The sequence below is a fragment of the Rhinolophus ferrumequinum genome, chromosome X (genome assembly GCF_004115265.2).
Source record: "Rhinolophus ferrumequinum isolate MPI-CBG mRhiFer1 chromosome X, mRhiFer1_v1.p, whole genome shotgun sequence".
NCBI classification, from domain to species: domain Eukaryota; kingdom Metazoa; phylum Chordata; class Mammalia; order Chiroptera; family Rhinolophidae; genus Rhinolophus; species Rhinolophus ferrumequinum.
This window is the reverse complement of record NC_046284.1, coordinates 53337957-53355662: the sequence shown is the minus strand read 5'-3', so window position 1 is coordinate 53355662 and position 17706 is coordinate 53337957. Positions and strand designations below refer to the sequence as shown.

The following is a 17706-nucleotide window of genomic DNA, read 5'->3' as shown; positions in this document are numbered from 1 at the left end:
AATTCAACTTCTGGGAATTTATCCTAAGGAAAAATTTAGGAATTCAAACAAAGTTTTATGTACAAGAAAGTGCAACACATCTTTATTTGTGGAAGTGAAAATCATGGAAACATCAGTATCTAGCAATAGGAGAATAGTTAAATGAAGTTTAGTACATTTAAATGGTGCTGAAGTATTATGCAATCATTATTATTTTTTTAAATTTGAACTGCAATCTAAATTTTTGTTAAACTCACTAGGTGTTTTTTTAATTTTATTAAATTTACTGGGGGTGACATCGGTTAATAAAATGATATAGATTTCAAGTGTACAATTCCATAATACATCATCTGTATATTGCATCGTGTGTTCACCACCCAAAGTCAGGTCTCCTTCCGTCACCATATTTTAGACCCCCCTTTATTCTTTTCTAATGCAATCATTTTTAAAAGATTGTATTTTTGAAGACAGTCCAATGATACAGAAAAATGCTAACCAGAGAAAAAACAACAGGGTATAAAACTGACTATAGTAGGATCAAATTTTGAAAAATGAATTCATATCTATTTTGCACATAGAGAGGTATTTAAGAAAAAGGTCAATTAAAATATTGATCAAAATATTAACAATGTTTATCTCTGCATGTTGGGATCATGAGTTATTTTTTTTCCTATATTACTTGTTATTCAGAATTTTATACATTTTATAATGAATACTATTATTTCCATTATCATGCAATTTGAAGGGAAAAGTAGTATGTATGTACATATATTTTTTTATCAGTTGCTTAACTATGTGAATGGGCTTCCCTAAGTACTCATTTGACTGCCATACTCAATGTAGGACATTTAGAAAACAAATTATAAAGACAAACATTTCATTTTGGTTTATTCTTTCTAGTATTTCTTTCATGTATAAAGAAATTCTCTCCTCTCTAACAAACCCTATTCTCTACTCTACAGCAAGCCCATTGGGAGCAGGGTCTTTGACTCATGTATCTGTATAGTTCCACGGTGCCTAATTCCTTTGTATTCACTTTGTAGGCGCTCAGTAATTATAATCAGAAAAGAGTCTGAAATTTTTCTACCATAAGATGTAAATGACTGCTAAATCTTAAAGTGTTACCATTCCTGGGGATATTTGCATTTAAATTCATCAATTTTTTTCAACGAAGATTTATTAGGATCTGGTGCACAAAAGGCACTATTCTAAATACTATGGGGGGGATATATAGAAGTTGTTCCTACCTTTTACATGCTTATAATCTAAACTAACTGAAGTGGAAGGCAGAAGAAGCAAGAAGAGAAGTGTATTCATTGAGGTATCATTACATGTTAGACACTTGCTAGGCAGTTTGCTTATGTGGAATTCTTACAACAACCCTTTGAGGCAGAATTTTGATCTACATTTTATAAGTGTGGAAATGGAGGCTCAGGTAAGTTAAGTGACTTATCCAAGTTCACAGAGGTAGTGGTAGAGCTGGGATTTAAACCCTGGATCTTCTGGATCTAACTTCGAACTATCCTCTCTCCCTTACTGATATGAACACTGCCTCTCAAAAAGGTGTGTGTTTGTGTGTGTGTGTGTGTGTGTGTGTGATTACAGTATCAGGTAAGTGCCCTACTAATGATGCAAAATATCATACAGAGAGGCAGTAGAACAAAGGTTAAGAACCTGGGCTCTGGAAATGACTGCCTAGGTTTGAATTCTGGCTCTCCATTTACAAGTGCATACTCTTGGGCAAGTTGCTTACTTACCTTCCCTGTCCCTCAGTGTTCCATCCATAAAATGGGAGCTCATATCTAGCTTACGGTGTTGCTGTAAAGATTAAATGAGTTAATACAAATAAAGGGCAGTGTCTAGCACTTTGTAAACAGTCAATAAATATTGGTTATTATTACAGGAAATCAGAGGAGGAAGAAATCAAATCCAGCTGGGGATGGATCAGAGAAGGCTTTGTGGAGGAGGTGACATTGAAGAGAAAGTTGAATGTTAGTGAAGAGTGATGGGGTAGGGAAAAAGAATGTAGGGGAGGTGGGAAAGCTCAGGTTGTATGGGGCCATGAGTAGATTGGAGATGAGGGGTGGCACGTGGCAGTGGGAGCTATTGGAATATACGCCTCCATAGAGGGGCAGAGATCAAAATGTGGATGGTCTTGAATGCCAAGTTTAAAACTTTGGAGTTAACAACTGGGCAATGGGAGCCATGAACGGTTTTAGAGGAAGAGAAAGCCTTCATTGGCAGCAATCAAACCTGACAACTTTGCAGTCTTATCCTTGAGTGTCATCAACTGCAGACAACAGCAACTCTGAGGACTAACGATTTGATCGAGGGAAAGGAAAGGGGAGAAAAAGAAAGAGGTTGACAAAAGGCAGTGATAACTAGAGGACTACAGAGATGAAAAGTGTTCCCGGTGTAAAGTGGTAGAAAGGCGGACTTCCCTGATCCTCATTCGAGAGACAGTTCAGGGACTGAGCTCGAAGCATACCCTACCTTTCCCCCATTTAAGACTACTTGAGGTTTCCACCTCAGTTTAGGGCTTCATTGAACCTCAAGACTGTGCTTTCGGCCAGTGAGGAGCAAACGAAGGGCATTAGGACCCAGCGATTGTTGTAGTGAGAGAGGTTGAATCTGGATCTCTCAATTTTTCTCTCGAGCTCCCTCCTCTCCCTTTGTCATTCTAGCTGCCTGCCGCCTCCGCAGCGTCCCTCTCGAACTCTCTGTGCTAACTGCCTGCGCTTTAGACTGACAGGGTGCGCAAAGCAATAGGATTAGTTGGGACCTGCCTTGGTGACCCCATGGCATCCCCCAGAACCATAACTGTCGTGGCCCTCTCAGTGGCCCTGGGACTCTTCTTTGTTTTCATGGGGACTATCAAGTTGACCCCCAGGCTCAGCAAGGATGCCTACAATGAGATGGTAAGTGAAGCGAACGGGTGATGAGGAGCGCACCCGCAGGGGATCGCGAATACCTTTCCCCTTCTTTCCTTCCCAATCCGCGGTCCCATCCCCATAACCCCCACCCCCACCACGGACCCTCCTGTCTCCCCAACAACTTTGCAGCTTGGAAGGAGCAGCTGGACAAGAGCAATTTCATTTGTGGGCTATACCGGGAGCAACTGTTCTGGATCTAGCCACTGAATGCTAGTTGGGGGAGGGGTTGCCCAGCGAGTACCCCCTCACACACCCCCAAGTAATCCAGGAGGTTGAGACCTGAGTAACACCTGTCACTGGCAAGAACCTTTCCCTTCTAGCACACCCAAAGTCCGAGCAACCAGTCTGCAAGTCTGATTCCTTCCCTTGAAGCTAAGAGTTAGGCAAGCTGGAGTGAGTTTATTTTCAGGAAGAACAAAGGGGAAGGAGGGAAAGGGCTGAGGGAGAATGTGCCAGTAAAAGAAGCAATTTTTAGGGGCGGGAAAGGTATTCCTCATCCCAGGCGGAGAGCTGATGGTATTCCCCTAGCAGCCTGGGCGCGTGTCTGTATCCTTGAGACAAAGCAGTCTTGGCCCAAATAAAGGTCGCCGAAAGCTTGCTTCTTCCCCTTTTCTCAAGGGAAAGCTGGATGTTTGGGTTTATTTTGTTTTGTTTGTGGGCTAATCTGCACAATCTGCCAAGTCTGCTTTATCTCTCCTGCAAAATAGTCTATAATCCCCACCTTTCCTCCTGTGGATGCTCAGGGCCAGGCCCTCTGCAGGTTTTCCCCTCTGCAGAGTTAGAATCACGGAAGGTGACTGGCCAAAACATCTCCTCTGCAACCTGGGGGCTGGGCTGCTCTCCCCAGTTGGGCGTGAAGAGGACTCGTTCCTCTGCCGTGGAGTATCAGGAGACGGCAGGGGACGTTTCCTTTTGGTCTCTTGCCTCTCGCCTTCACTTTGCCTCTTCATTTCCCCACCCCAGCTGAAGGGAACCTGCTTCTCACTGTCCTTGCCAGACTTCCAGTAATAAGAGGGAGCCCATTACTGGGCTGTCAAGGTCAAGAAGGAAAGGAGCTTAGGGGAGGAACAGGAAGGGAGAGAGAAAAGAGGCAAGAGGGATGCCCCATTAAGGCTGAGGCAAAGAGGAATGGCCCCACAGATTAACAGGAATACATAGCAATCCTGGAGCCCACTGAGAGCCTTCCAGGGCCCCTCAACTTGAGCTGCAAATGGATGGAGAATGGAAAATTGTAGATGCTCAGAAAATGTTTCCAGGCAGCTTTGGCTTCTGCCTCAGGGTTTGATCTGGTGCTTTCTATGTCTCCCTCACCACAGAATCACCCTAGGGTGGGGGAGGGTGGCTGGAACTCAAGGGCCAAGTCTAGCCCCAGTAGCAAATCCTAATGTGTTTCGCCTTCTCCATTCCCCTCCTCCCAGCATGTTTGACCAAATGGAATTGAAATCAGGTCAAAATGAGTATCCAAGGCAGCCTGCCTTGGGGAGGGGTGGGGAGAGGAGGGGAGGTGGGGTAGCAGGAGCCACCAAAGGCAGAGGGACTGGGTGGAGGGGAAATGCCAGTATATTTTTGTCTTGGCAGTAGTAGTTTAGTGTTAGATTATAAACAAATGAATATGATTTTGCTTTATTTTTCATATACACATATACTTATATGTTTGTATGTGTGCACCTTAGGTATCTTTAAGGTTCCCTTTCCTTGGGAACATCTTCTTCAGTATACTCCCTGTCCCCCAGACCCTGTTCAGCTGCTTTAGAGCCCACCCCCACGCCCCGCAGCTGCACCCTAAGTACAGTGTTAGGCTCTGCAGGCAGTCCAACTAAGATGGAGTCACCAGGAAGCTTTCTACCAGCTTGTCAGGAGCTCACGAGGAGGACCAGCCACAAATGGGTTCACAGTAGGTTTCTTCCTAGGGAGTGGAGCTATTTCAGTCTAATGAAAGGCAGAAGAAACAACTATGAAGATTTCATATCGTACAAAGGAACATATTTAAATAATATCATACAAACATATTTAAATAATATCATACAAAGGAACCTATTTAAATGAGTATAATCTAATACATTAGTACAGAACCATTGTGTGTGTGTGTGTGTGTGTGTGTGTGTGTGTGTTTGTGTGTGTGTGTGTGTGTCTGTGCACATAATTCTTTAATTCTATGCTTCTGTGCTCAGGGAAATCTGGAGGGGATAAAAGAACTATATCTAGCCAGGAGGGAGATTTCACAGTAGTATGAAGCTTAAAGAGGATTTTCAGATTCCCCTTTTCCAGAGTCCCCTCCTGCATTGTGCACTGGGCTCCAGGCTGCAGATGGCTGTCTGGGGTAGGACCCACTGCATAGTGCCTACGCTGGTCCAGCTTTATCCTTGAACCCACAGGAAATGGAGAAAATTCACTTCTAGTGCAAAGGAAGTGCTCAATTTATATTTTCTGAATGGATGGGTGAATGAATGAGTCATTGTAGCACTGTCTTGGCTGGTCACCACCTTTCAAATTTCTCTGATTGGCTCTTAATTATGCAGTTCAGGAGCTGTTTCTTGCTTCTTAGAAGGGAGTACAGCCCCTCAGGACCTCAACACTAGATCAGCTGAGATGAGTATCTGGGATTTTCTGTTTTCCTTAGGAATGATTCCTCTGCATTGATGGAGTTAGTCATGTATTGACTGCAGTGGCTTTTCTCATAAGATCTCAAGGTGATGGTGTTACATACTATTGTTTTAAGATTATTCTTTAAAATATTTCTTGAGGTACATTCATTTTATTATTTATTCTTATTTTACTGATGGATAAACTGATCCAAGGTCATAGAATAAGCTGTTGTTGGAGCAGAGATTAGAAACCAAGTCGGTGACTCAGTACTCTCAGTACAGGAGTCTTTAATGGTTACAACTTTTTTGGATATCAGAACTTACAACTGATTCTTGAAAATATATAGCACATTCTCTCTTCTTTTTTTGTGTCAGTTCAACTGCCCCAGTCCATATCTTGGGTGTTCATTTTACTCTGAAACCGATTTTTCAAACTTAGATTTTTTTTCTTTTCTGCCAACTATTTTTTTCTTGTTCTAAAACCATTAGTGCTATGCCTAGGTGTTATCCTCGCCATGAAGAATCATTGCTACGAACCAAACAGACAAATGACTATGAACTTCTTTCCTGTCTCTACTGGTAAAGCCAGGAAAAGTTAGTGGAAAGAGTACAGGCTTTGAGTCATATAGGTTTGGGTTCAAATCCTGACAATCTTAGTTCTCAGTTTTTTCATCTGTAAAATGAGGATAATAATACGTACCTCAGAAGGTTGTTGTAAATATTAACTGAGATTACATGTGGAAGCATCTGGTACAGTGTTTGCATATAATAGGTGTTCAAAAAAATGTGCTGGATGAGGTGATAATGATAATTGATTCTATTTTATGCAGTGGATTCCTGGCTAATTTGAATGGCTATTTTAAGGGATTGAAATCAGGCATTTAGAAGAGCAAGATGTCAGTTTCATGTGCCCTGGTGAACAAACTTTATGCAATCAGCTAATATTGAAAACTCCACACTTGCTGCTGGGTAATGCACAAGTGGATCCCATGCAGAATTTCCAGGTGCCTCTCTCGAATAGCCCATTTGGTGTGTGTTGCCCCATACCTCCTCTAGATTTGGCAAGTGTCGTTGTAGAGTACTCTAAATCCCACGTGAATTCAACATGACTGACCACTCTCTTGACTAAATAAATGCCTTTATTAATTCACTTGAAATTGGGAGACAGCACTTATAAATGGTACTAAGGGAAATATGAATGGTATTCAGCTCTTTATAGCAGTGGTTCCATCCTGTAAGCACAAGGGGCCACATATGGAATGGTAATAAAACACCAAAAATCTTATCACAATGAAGCCAAGTGATTTGGGCCTTCAGGAAGACAAGGCAAGTCTCTGCTTCCTTACATCCCCTCATAGGAAAGTTTTGTTGATTCGATTGATTTGCTTATCTATAGTTAAATACTCTCCTGTTTGTGTAACCCTGGGGAAACATTCCAGATATGGTTGAGCAGTTTATTTAATGTCCACAGGTAATCTTTTATGCTTCCAATCACTGCCATTAATTGCTTTCCAACTAGGTAATAAGATAGTAATTCACTGATGCTTAGACTGCTCTCTGAGGTAGTACAGTATGTTTATTCCCTCAGAGTGGAAGCTGAATCTGAGATGTGAAGTGGCTTTGCCTAATTCACACAGCTAGCCATCCCAAGCTAAACTACATTGGAGCTTATGCCAGGGAACTTGCAGCCTCTCAGTGGCCAAAAACTGCTTGTTTCAGAGTGACCTTTGACTGGCAATAGAAGTCAGTTCTTCTGCCCTGAAATGAAATCAGGGAGGAATCCACTTTTGTTAGTAGGACCAGGTTTCCCAGCTTCTGCTTTAGGTGAGCATTGTATGACAGTGGGAAGTAGAATTGCTTAAAAGGTGTTTATCATTCATATGCATATTTGACAATTAATTATACATGTGATGGCTTTTTATTACATTTAAGAAATGATCTGTGATTCACATATGGCATTTTCTCCTACAGAGATTCAGGGGAATCTTATTTGAGTCAGTAAATTTTGCAGCACTTATGGCTTTATGGTATAAGACAGCAACCAGGCTGAGATTTTTGTCAGTGCCCTCCTCTGCTTTCATATAGGTTTTTTTTTCCCTGCAAATTTTATCTAAGTATTACATATACCAAAATGTGCACATAAGTGCAAGGAGTTTTCAGCATACTCCTGTGTAACCAGCACCCATATCAACAAACAGTACATAACCAGTACCTCAGAAACACCCGCTCATGGCCCCTTCCAGTCACTACCTCCTACAGGGTAATTAGTATCTTGACTTCCAACAATGTAAGTAAGTTTTACCTGCTTTTGTACATTATATAAATGGAATCATGCAGTATATCAGCCAAATTACTTTTTTCTTTTACCTAATTTGCATAGGTGAACTAAGGTGGAACAAACCACTTGCCCTCTGTTCCCATTTTGTCCTGATAGCTGCCTTGGATCTGTTATTAATTATAATCAAAGATGAATATTATTCGACAGTTTTGAGCTGTTCAAGTTTAATGTCATTAATATGAGATCATGGACCCTGGGGTGTTGTGAGGAATAAATGACAAAAAAAAAAAGGTATGACTAAAAGAGGCTCCATATGCTTTTGACTCATGTCTGAATCATATCTCCTCATACCACAAGAATGGACCTGCTTGATTCATCCCTATTATCATTAAAATAATCACTGTGGCTTGCAAACGTATGGATTTCTAATTGTGTATTTCATTAATGATAAAATGTGTGTGTGTGTTGATGCTATGGTGCTCTGACTAAATGCTATGATTCTTTGACTAAATCTCCAAAATGCTCATTTAATTTACAAAAGGGGAAACCGAGGTAATAAAACACTTAGTAATTCTCTCTAAGCAATTTAGGGACAAAACTAAAATTGGAGTTTAGCTTATCTAAAGAATCCCAGACCAAGGATATTGCTGGATGATTGCCTTTGATTAAAGGGATTTGAAACATTCTCTTTCCTGCTTCCCTCCCCTAAATGGAAGCTATGGTTATGGGTCTGGGTCATTAAAATGGAAAGGAAACAGGCCTAAAAAAGTGAATTGCAAGAGCCTTTTGGGAGAGTGATTCAGTCAACTCTCTTTATTCTTACTATCAGAACAATTAGTCTTTAGAGATCTCCTTACTATACACTCAAGATATGTGGCACGCTTATCGTTAAAACTGAGGTGGCCGGGACCAAACATTGATGAGACTGGCAATAGTAGGATTCTTTTGATGTCTCCATCCTATTCCACAGGAGAAGGAATAAAGCACCTCCTGTGATGTCAAGACCCCATCTAAGCCCAGTCCTCTCTCTAACAAAGTAAACATTCCTTATCTGGAGTCCTGGAGAACAGATGCTATCTGTACCTACTCAGCTTTGAACTAAAGATTTGATGACATGGCTTATCCACATTCAGTTTCTCTTGAAAAAAGGAGGAAAGAAAGAGGCAACAGCTGCATTAAAAATATCCACAGCTGCAGTTTAAGGGGTTAGATAAACAACTGAAAAAGTAATATGGAGTTACACCAAATGGAGAGAGAAAAGATCACTGAATTCATAGGAACTTGATTTAAAGACCTGGAATTTGGCCCTAGGCTACATATTCCACTATAGTATACCAGATCATACTCTATTCTTGAATGATGGGTGGTTAGCCCTAGTCAAAAAAGGAGCACTTTCCAGAAGCCACTCAGCCAGCATCTGGAAGACTTGGTTCTAAAATGACTATAAGATAACTCTTCTTCCATCCTGTGTTCATCATGTCAGAAGCTTACACTTAGGATTTAGGAATTGCCTCTTGGGAAGCTTTGTGTTACTAATTGGAAATAGACCTTACTTAAAAGTGTTAAGTAAGCCTCTTGGGTCTTAACGCCCCCCTGCTACCATAACCAGAATGCAGAGTGGGAGAGAGTGGGCAAGTGGCATCTAGGTTAATAGTGAGAGGAAATGGGCAGGCTTCTCCCCACTACCAGGTGACCTAACCCTCAGCTCTGCTCTGCTACATGTGGGTCTGGCTGAATTCAGCTCCGGGTTTTACTCTGCCCACTGGTCAACTTCTCTCCAAATTCCTCTCTGAAAATCCCTGATTTAACCCAAGATGGGAAGAGGGAGGAAGAACAACTAACATTTTGTATTTCTTTAAGTGCTCAGGAACAGGGTAAGGACTAGAGTGAGGTAAAATTTTAAATAAAGACAGTATCTGACAGGGATGAGATTAGGAAGAGGTGAGTGAGGCAGGGTTGTGAAAGTGCAGAGTCAGATCCTGCCTTTATTTAAAATTTTGACATTTTGTTCATCATGGATTTCATTTACCTTGATCAATGAGTATATTTTCCCTCTTAAATTTTGTACTCAAGGTAAATAGCCTCACTCACGTCACCTTAGTCTCATCCCTGCTCAGGAAAATGAAGTTAAGGGAGGTCAAATAATTTGCCCATGGACACTCAACTAGAAGGTGGCAGAGATGGGATTTGAACCCAAGTCTGTTTGAATCCAAACCCATGCATTTTTCAGTAAACCATCAGTCTTCTAACAGTCCTTACAGAGGATTATCTGTGCCACGCATGGTAATTAATCCATGAAATAAGGGTGCATTCAGTTGTCCAGAAGTGAACATTTGTTTCAAACCTAGAGAGTGTGAACACTACTCTAAGCGCCAGATGCTTCTGAGAGGTCAAGTTGGCTTTCTGCCCAATTCTTGTGATACTTGTCTTGCATCTTGTGCTTTTGACTGTTTTCTTCCTTTTTTTTCTTTTTTAATTAAAAAAATATTAAAGTATAGTTGGCATACAATATTATATTAGTTTCATGTGTACAACATCGTGATTCTACATTTATATACCTTACAATGTGATCACCACGGTAAGTCTAGTAACCGCCTGTCACTCTACAGTCATTAATGATATTATTGACTATATTCCCTGTTCTATGAGCTATATCCCTGTGGCTTATTTATTTTATAACTGGAAGTTTGTACCTCTTATTCCCCTTCACCTTTTTCATCCATACCCCATCCCCCGCCCCTCTGGCAACCATCAATTTGTTCTCTGTATCTATGAGTCTATTTCTGTGCCATGTATAAGTCAGATCACATGGTATTTGTCTTTCTCTGTCTGACTTATTTCACTTAGCATAATACTCTCTAGGTCCATCCATGTTGTTGCAAATGACAAGATTTCATTCTGTGTTTGTTTGTTTTTTTTTGCTGAGTAATATTCGTGTGTGTGTGTGTGTGTGTGTGTGTGAATCACATCTTCATCTATTCATCTATCGATGGAAACATAAGTTGCTTCCATATCTTGGCTATTGTAAATGAACATAGGGATGTGTATATCTTTTCAAATTAGTGTTTTTTGTTTCATTGGTGAGGATGTGGGGAAAAGGGAAAGGGAACCCTTGTTTACTGTTGGTGGGAATGTAAATTTGTTCAGCCACTATGGAAAACAGTATGGAGGTTCCTCAAAAAATTAAAAATAGAACTACCTTATGACCCAGCAATTCCACTTCTGGGTATTCTTTTCTTAAAACTCCTCTTGGCCCCTATGACCCTGTCTCTCTTAGTTTTCCTCCTACTTTTCTGACCACACTTTCTTCTCTCTCCTTTGTGGACTCGCTTCCTCTCCCCATTTCTTAAATGTCTGTTACACAATTTTTTCCACTGTATACATTCTACCTGGGCATACTGATGACTATCCATTCTGTATCTTTACCCCAGACCTCTCTTACTGTTTACCTACCAGACATCTCCACTTAGATATCTTAGAGACACTTCATCTCAGAAAACCCCAAATTGAGTTCCTCACTCCTTCCTGCCCTCTGCCATCCCAACCTGTTCCTCTATGTGCATTCCCAAACTTTTATCCAGGCATCCAAGCCAGACATCAAAGAATCTTTCTTGACTTCTTTTCCTCAGTGTCCACACCCAGTAAAACATCAAATTCTGTTGATTTTGCATTCAAAGTATCTTCTACTCTGTCCCCTTCCCTCTATCCTTACTGTCATTACTCTAGTCTAGGTCTCTTGCCTGGTCTCCTTGCTTCTAGGCATACCTCTCCCAATCCATCCTCCATATTATTTCCAGAAGGAGCTTCCTTAAAAGCAAATTATGTTGCTGCCCCTGGATAAAGTCCAGGATAAAGTCCAGCTCCACAACACAACATATATAATTTTCCATGATCTGATTCATATCTATCTCCCCAATCTCATGTGTTCCCTCCCTCTCCTCTTTCCCCCAACCTATGCTGAACTGGGGCAGTGTTCACAACACACGTCTATTTTGTTTTTCAGGGCATTTGCTCATCCAGCTTCCTCTGTCTGCAATGCCCTTCCCTTATTGATCTTGCGAACACCTGCTCTTCTTTTAAGAGTCTGCTCTAGCTTTTCTCAGTCTCCATCTAGGGAGACTTGACCACTCCCTCTGGTGTGCCTCCACTCTACCCACTACATAATTTTGGTCAGCATTCATAATACTTTATTGCACTTATGTATTTGCATAACTTTTCTTCCTCTTAGAAACTCAAGGTTCAGGAAGGCAGGGCCTTTGAATAATTGATATCTGTATCCAGAGTACCTAGTATAGTGCCTAGCATAAGGAGACACTTAATAAATATTGAATGAATTAATGGATACTTAATGAAAACAAAGTAGTGGGCCAACCCAATACGACGCTTGATAAAATCTCATCAATTTACTCCAAAATGAGGATCAGGCCACTCTGAATAGTGATAAACATGATTCTCTAATACTCTAAGGTCAACATAATTCTATTACTTTGTAATATATCCAGTGACTCCCTCCTCTGTCCTATGATGTCTTCCTTTGGGCTACAATTGGACATTGTACAGACCTCTATTATATACCACTAACCATGCTGCTTTATAATGCTGTTTATGTATCTGTTTCCCCCCACTAGACCAAGAGCTTCTTGACCCTGTCTTATTCATCTGTATATCTCCATCGAATAATCCATAGTAGGTGTTCAATAAATATTTGTTGAATTAAAATTAATGAACTCGAACCAGGCTAATCAAAGTAGTGTCTTGTAATGGCTTTGGGATTTATCTCAATGACCATGAGAATGATTTTTGTCTTACTATATTTTAAAGATATATAAGGGGCTAACACTTGCATACATTTTTAATTTTCTATTTACTTAGCACACACTTTAAAAAAAAGAGATTCCATAAATATAAACTCCAGCTCAGCTGAAGTTTCTGAAGAATCATGAATTCCAAATTAGGGAGGTCCAAATTAGTGAGGCTTTACCATACTGTGCCTTGCCTCGTTTCATTTTTGTTGGCATTCATATGCATCTGGGTTTGGACAAGGCAGGCACTAGAAAATGAGGATGTGGGTAATCTGTACCAGTTCTTATGGGCCCGGTGAATTTTCTTTTAAATTTTTAATGTTGTTTGTGATTCGTAATCAGAAAAAAATTAAACTATAAAGCCAAATTCTCCTACCTTTGGTGCTGAGTAATAAGGTTTAAATCACAGGGCTCTTAGCAGATTGCTTGCTTTTTTTCTTAATTACAAGGCTTTTATTTAGGGGGCACAGTAAAAAATGGGACACCCTTGGCTGTTGTGGAAAGGGAATCGTGGGGAAGGAGGACTTTGCTTGTGTATTATTCATTCTAATGTTAAAATCATAGTTAACGCAGTGATTTCCTTATCGTATTCCACTCTAGAAACGTGCTTACAAGACGTATGTCCGAGCCCTTCCTCTGCTGAAGAAAATGGGGATCAATTCCATTCTCCTTCGCAAAAGCATTGGGACTCTTGAGGTGGCCTGTGGCATTGTCATGACCCTTGTGCCTGGACGTCCCAAAGATGTGGCCAACTTCTTCCTGCTCTTGCTGGTGTTGGTTGTGCTCTTCTTCCACCAGCTAGTCGGTGATCCTCTCAAACGCTATGCCCATGCCCTGGTGTTTGGAATCCTGCTCACCTGCCGCCTGCTGATTGCGCGCAAGCCCGAAGACCGATCTTCTGAGAAGAAGCCCTCTCCCCCAGGAAAGGTGGGAAATGCAGGGAAAGGCGAGGAGCAGCCCTCCTTGTATGAGAAAGCCCCTCAGGGCAAAATGAAGTTGTCATAGGAAAACAGAAGTGCAAAAAGTGGACCTTCCTGGCAGTTGCCTCCATGACACCCAAAAAGATGTCAGTGTGTGTTTTTCATTTGATTTATTTACCTTGGGGGAGAGGGAAAAATATAATCTGCAAGTTAATGGCCCTATTGGCTTGTGTACACCTATACTCTAAAATGACCTCCCCACATAGACATATGTGCGCCACCTTTAATCACTTCGGGGCAACTCTCACATCTTGCTGCATGTACATGTATATGGCTAACTATTGAAGTGTTTTTTTGAGATGGACTCCAGCAAGCATGTGACTGTGAAATTATATGTGTGGGAAAATGTATTTACTGTGTGTGTGTGCACGCACATGCCAAGGAGAAGGCTCTGATCTTGAACTAATCCTTCATAGGTATCCTTCCCTTTATAGACCAATTTTAATGAAGACAGAATAAAATAAACCTCCTATAAAGATAATCCTACTTTTGGTATAAAACAAGTGATGTATTCCCATAGGATGGGGGAATCCCTCAATAAATTAAGCTGAAAACTTAAACCTACCACTTTAGGAAAAAGTTCTTTCAATTTGAGACAGCGAGTTACGCTCCTTTACCGACAGTTTGAAACTGAAGCAGTAAACTTGTTGCCCAGACATCTTTTTCGGATTTTCTTAAACCAAAACTGCCTCACTTCCACTATTCTCAGCAGCTAACCAGGATTTGGCAGCTTCTCCACTGCTGTGGTTGAGGGAGCAGGGATTAGTCCTGTTAGAAGTCTGTGAATCTCAAACTCTAGCTGTTCTCTTAAATCATTTGAAATTTGACAGAGGAGCTATACCCAGTGTTTCCCTGCAAACTAGATTCACTATTCCAATTGAATCATCACTGAACTTCGCTAGTGCAAGCAGAGATCCAGGTTACCCCCAAAAGTTGTCTCCTCTACACTTCTTTATCATTCTAGGGTGTGGAGTTTAGCTGTGGGAAGGACATTTGATGAATTAGTTGGATTGAGCAGTATGAAAATTTGCTTTCTTCATTACATATTGCTGTTTCTCCTTGCTAGATGTGCTTTGATGGTTTTAATATTATTGTGCCAGGGATCGGGAAAGGGGTGGGGGGTGTTGTGTATGGGGGAGTACAAATTATTGTATTTTCTTCAATGTCATTGTTCTTGTTAATTGATACCTCTCTGTTTTATTTCTCTCGTTCTTTCAAAATAAAAAAAAATTTTTTTGAAATTTGGAGGAAACTGGACAAATAATGAAAATCTGGAAAGCAAGGGTCATATCAAGGGATTCAGGCTTTCTTTTTTTCTTTTTTAGTCTTGATGAGGGAGGAGAAGAAAGAGAAGGAGGAGTATAATCACTTAATATTAGTATATGAGGTTATCAACTTTCCAATATCATTTAAGTTCCCCCAGAGTTCTGTGATGTCAGCACATAAGATGGAAAGCCATAGAATTAGGATCCCAATACAATTTCCAGGTTTGGGGAATTCTGCTTCATTAGGTGATGCCAAGGGAAGATGGAAGAATTATTTCAGAGAAAATTGCAGGTGTATTAAATAAAGGTGAACTACTGTCTCTCAGTATATGTGTCCACAAGGTAGTTCCAGTGCCACAAACTTCTCACATTAGGCAAGTTATTTCACCACTCAAGGCCCCAGTTTCATCATCTACAAAAAAAGAAAGGGATTGGAGGCTTAAAATTCCTTCCAATTTACATTTGAATCTATGAGATGACTAAAAGTATAAAAAGGACTTTTGAGAAATGTTCAGTTTTACTAGATAAGGAAGAGCAGCTATCATAGAAAATACTGAACACTCAATTCTCATGCATGATTAAATAAGAGTTCCTGAAAGTGCTCTGAACCCATAGAAATATATAATGTGGTGAATAGTCATTTCTGCTGTAGTCTTTCCCAAATACATCAACTTAATCTTTGATTCTTCTTCTCTCCTTAAGACAGCAAAATTTCTAACTACAGTTTTGCCTACATCTTGCAGGTATGTCTTGGCCTCAAAAAAAAAAAATCAGCTAGAGCGGTTAAATTTATACATCTTTCCTCTCGGATTTCTCTATTAGATTAAACTAGGAACTAAGCTCAGATATCACACTAAGCCTTTGTAGCTGTTTTAGCCAATTTCTTTAAGGTCCATCCATTCCTCAAAGTTAGGAATCTTTATGTATCGACTGGCTCGTTTCTTGCAAGGTGCCACATCTGGCTCAGGACACACGTTTCTAGCAAACTCTGGAAGATATCGGTGCCCATCCTTGGTAATAAGAGGGCAGATCCAGCCTTTCCTCCCACCTCCTAGTTTCACATGGGGAAAATGACAGCTTTAGAGGTCACAGACCCTTTAACCTAAGTCTCATGCCCAGCATGGAAGACACAGTCTGTATTGTGAAGTTTGCAGTTTTATATTTTCCTCCAAAGTTCCGACATTTGGGGTCAATCTGGGCAAAATGATCACTATAATTAACCTTGCTAAATTCAGGAATCCAGACACTGCTCTGTTCTACGCAAAATGACCAACGTGAACATTATTAGGGCAAGTGGGAACGCCAGCCAATCACCTGGCTCCGGCAGCAACGGCCCACTTGCCGCGCGTCCCCGGGTCCTGGCGGGTGGGGCCAACGGCAAATTGGAACTGGGTTTGCGTCAGCTTCGGGGCGCGCGCCGCCTCGCGCCGTTGAGCTGTAACCCAACCAATCAGGTTACAGCAGAGCGCGCCGCTCCGCCTGGCCGCTGCCTGAGTCTCCGCGGAAGCGCATGCGCAGGGCGGGGCACGCTCGTTTGAATCCTGGAGGAGATGCCTGGGCTCCGGAGACTTGGAGACAGAGAAGGGTATTAGGTGAGGTACTTTTAAATACCGCGCGAAATAGGGGCCCCGAGAGTGAAGGGCATCTCCTGACTTCTGAGCAGGACTATCCTGCAAGATGTGGCTGGGGTCGGGTTTTCCCCTAGCCCAGGAATCTGCCCAGGGGGTCAGTTGTCGTGGCCAAGGTCGTTCCTTGCTGGGGCAGGCTGTAAAAGGTGGGGGGAGGTTCTTGGGAAGGTATGGGACCGGTCAATCGGATGGGGTCAGAAGCTGCTCGCCCGTCCTTCTTTCGTAGGAGCCTAGGAAACAATTCGTGACCTGGAACCTCCCATTGGGTTAGACATACATACTGATTTCTTGCCCTGGCCCCATCTATTCTAGGCAGGTGGGATTGAGTGTCATTCCGACCATTCCTTTAGTTTTTCCCATTTGAAGCCAAAAATTTAGAAGTCCTTCTGTGTTCCTCTTTTAACTTTTCTCTACATCCAATATTTGACATGCTCTTGCCCAGTCTATCTCCAAAACTTATCATGAATACAATCATTTTCTACCTCTTCCACCGCTGTACCTTAGGCCTAGTTCAGACTGCAGTTATATCTTTTTGGACTTCTGCAGAACCCTTTTAGTCTGTTTCCACTCCTTGACCCCTAACATTCTATTCTCCACACTGCAGCTAAAATGGTGTTAAAACAAATCAAATGGTATCACTTCTCTCTCCAACACCACTCTCTTCCCCCATAGTTGCCATGATACTTGAAATTCAAACTCTTTACTGTAGCCTTCAGTTCCCAATGTGCTCCTCTCTGGCTGCCTTTCTGACTTGATCTCCCATTACCCTCTACCTTTTTCATGTCACTAACTCTCCCTCTCCCCACTGGTGTTGCTGCTGTTTCTCTAATACACAAAGCTCTTGCTTTAAGGCCTTGGCAAGTCTTGCTCTTCCCCCTTCATGAAATACTCTTCCACCAGATATTCACAAAGCTGGTTCTTTCTTGGCATGTAAATGTCAGTTTAAAGGTCAATCAGAGAAGCTTTCTCTGAACACTTATTCCAAAGTAGCTCCTCATGCCTACCCTGTTTCTATGACATCACTGTGTGTTATGTTCACTATTATGTACTTATTTATTGACTCTCACCCTCCTCCCTACCCCCATAAGTTTCATGAGAGCCAAGACTTTGACTGTTTATTATCTTATCCCTGGTAACTAGAACTCTACTTGGCATATAGATGATGTTCAGTAATTATTTATTGAATAAGTGAATTAATAGGGAATGTTTCCATTCTGAGAATCCTTAGTTTGCCCACCAGTTTGACTTTTGAACAC

General features: G+C 41.4%; 2 protein-coding genes across 2 annotated transcripts in view; both read left to right on the top strand.

The window, feature by feature from the left end:
* The first annotated feature begins 2644 nt into the window (after window positions 1–2644).
* TMEM35A (transmembrane protein 35A) lies at window positions 2645–14156 on the top strand. Its single transcript, XM_033108296.1, has 2 exons — window positions 2645–2897; window positions 13178–14156. The coding sequence occupies exons 1-2, from the start codon at window positions 2778–2780 to the stop codon at window positions 13580–13582; spliced, it is 525 nt and encodes a 174-aa protein (XP_032964187.1). The 5' UTR covers window positions 2645–2777; the 3' UTR covers window positions 13583–14156.
* Window positions 14157–16327: 2171 nt separating this feature from the next.
* Window positions 16328–17706, top strand: part of CENPI (centromere protein I) — a 63546-nt gene continuing 62167 nt past the window's right edge. The window contains exon 1 of the mRNA XM_033091042.1: window positions 16328–16414. The gene's annotated coding sequence lies outside the window, so the exon portion shown is untranslated. The remainder of the gene's footprint in view (window positions 16415–17706) is intronic.

Bases quoted from the DNA above. Each gene is read 5' to 3' on its own strand.
- TMEM35A (XM_033108296.1), top strand. From the start codon at position 2,778: ATGGCATCCCCCAGAACCATAACTGTCGTGGCCCTCTCAGTGGCCCTG. The intron at 2,898-13,177 runs GTAAGTGAAGCG...ATTCCACTCTAG, and splicing joins AGGATGCCTACAATGAGATG to AAACGTGCTTACAAGACGTA.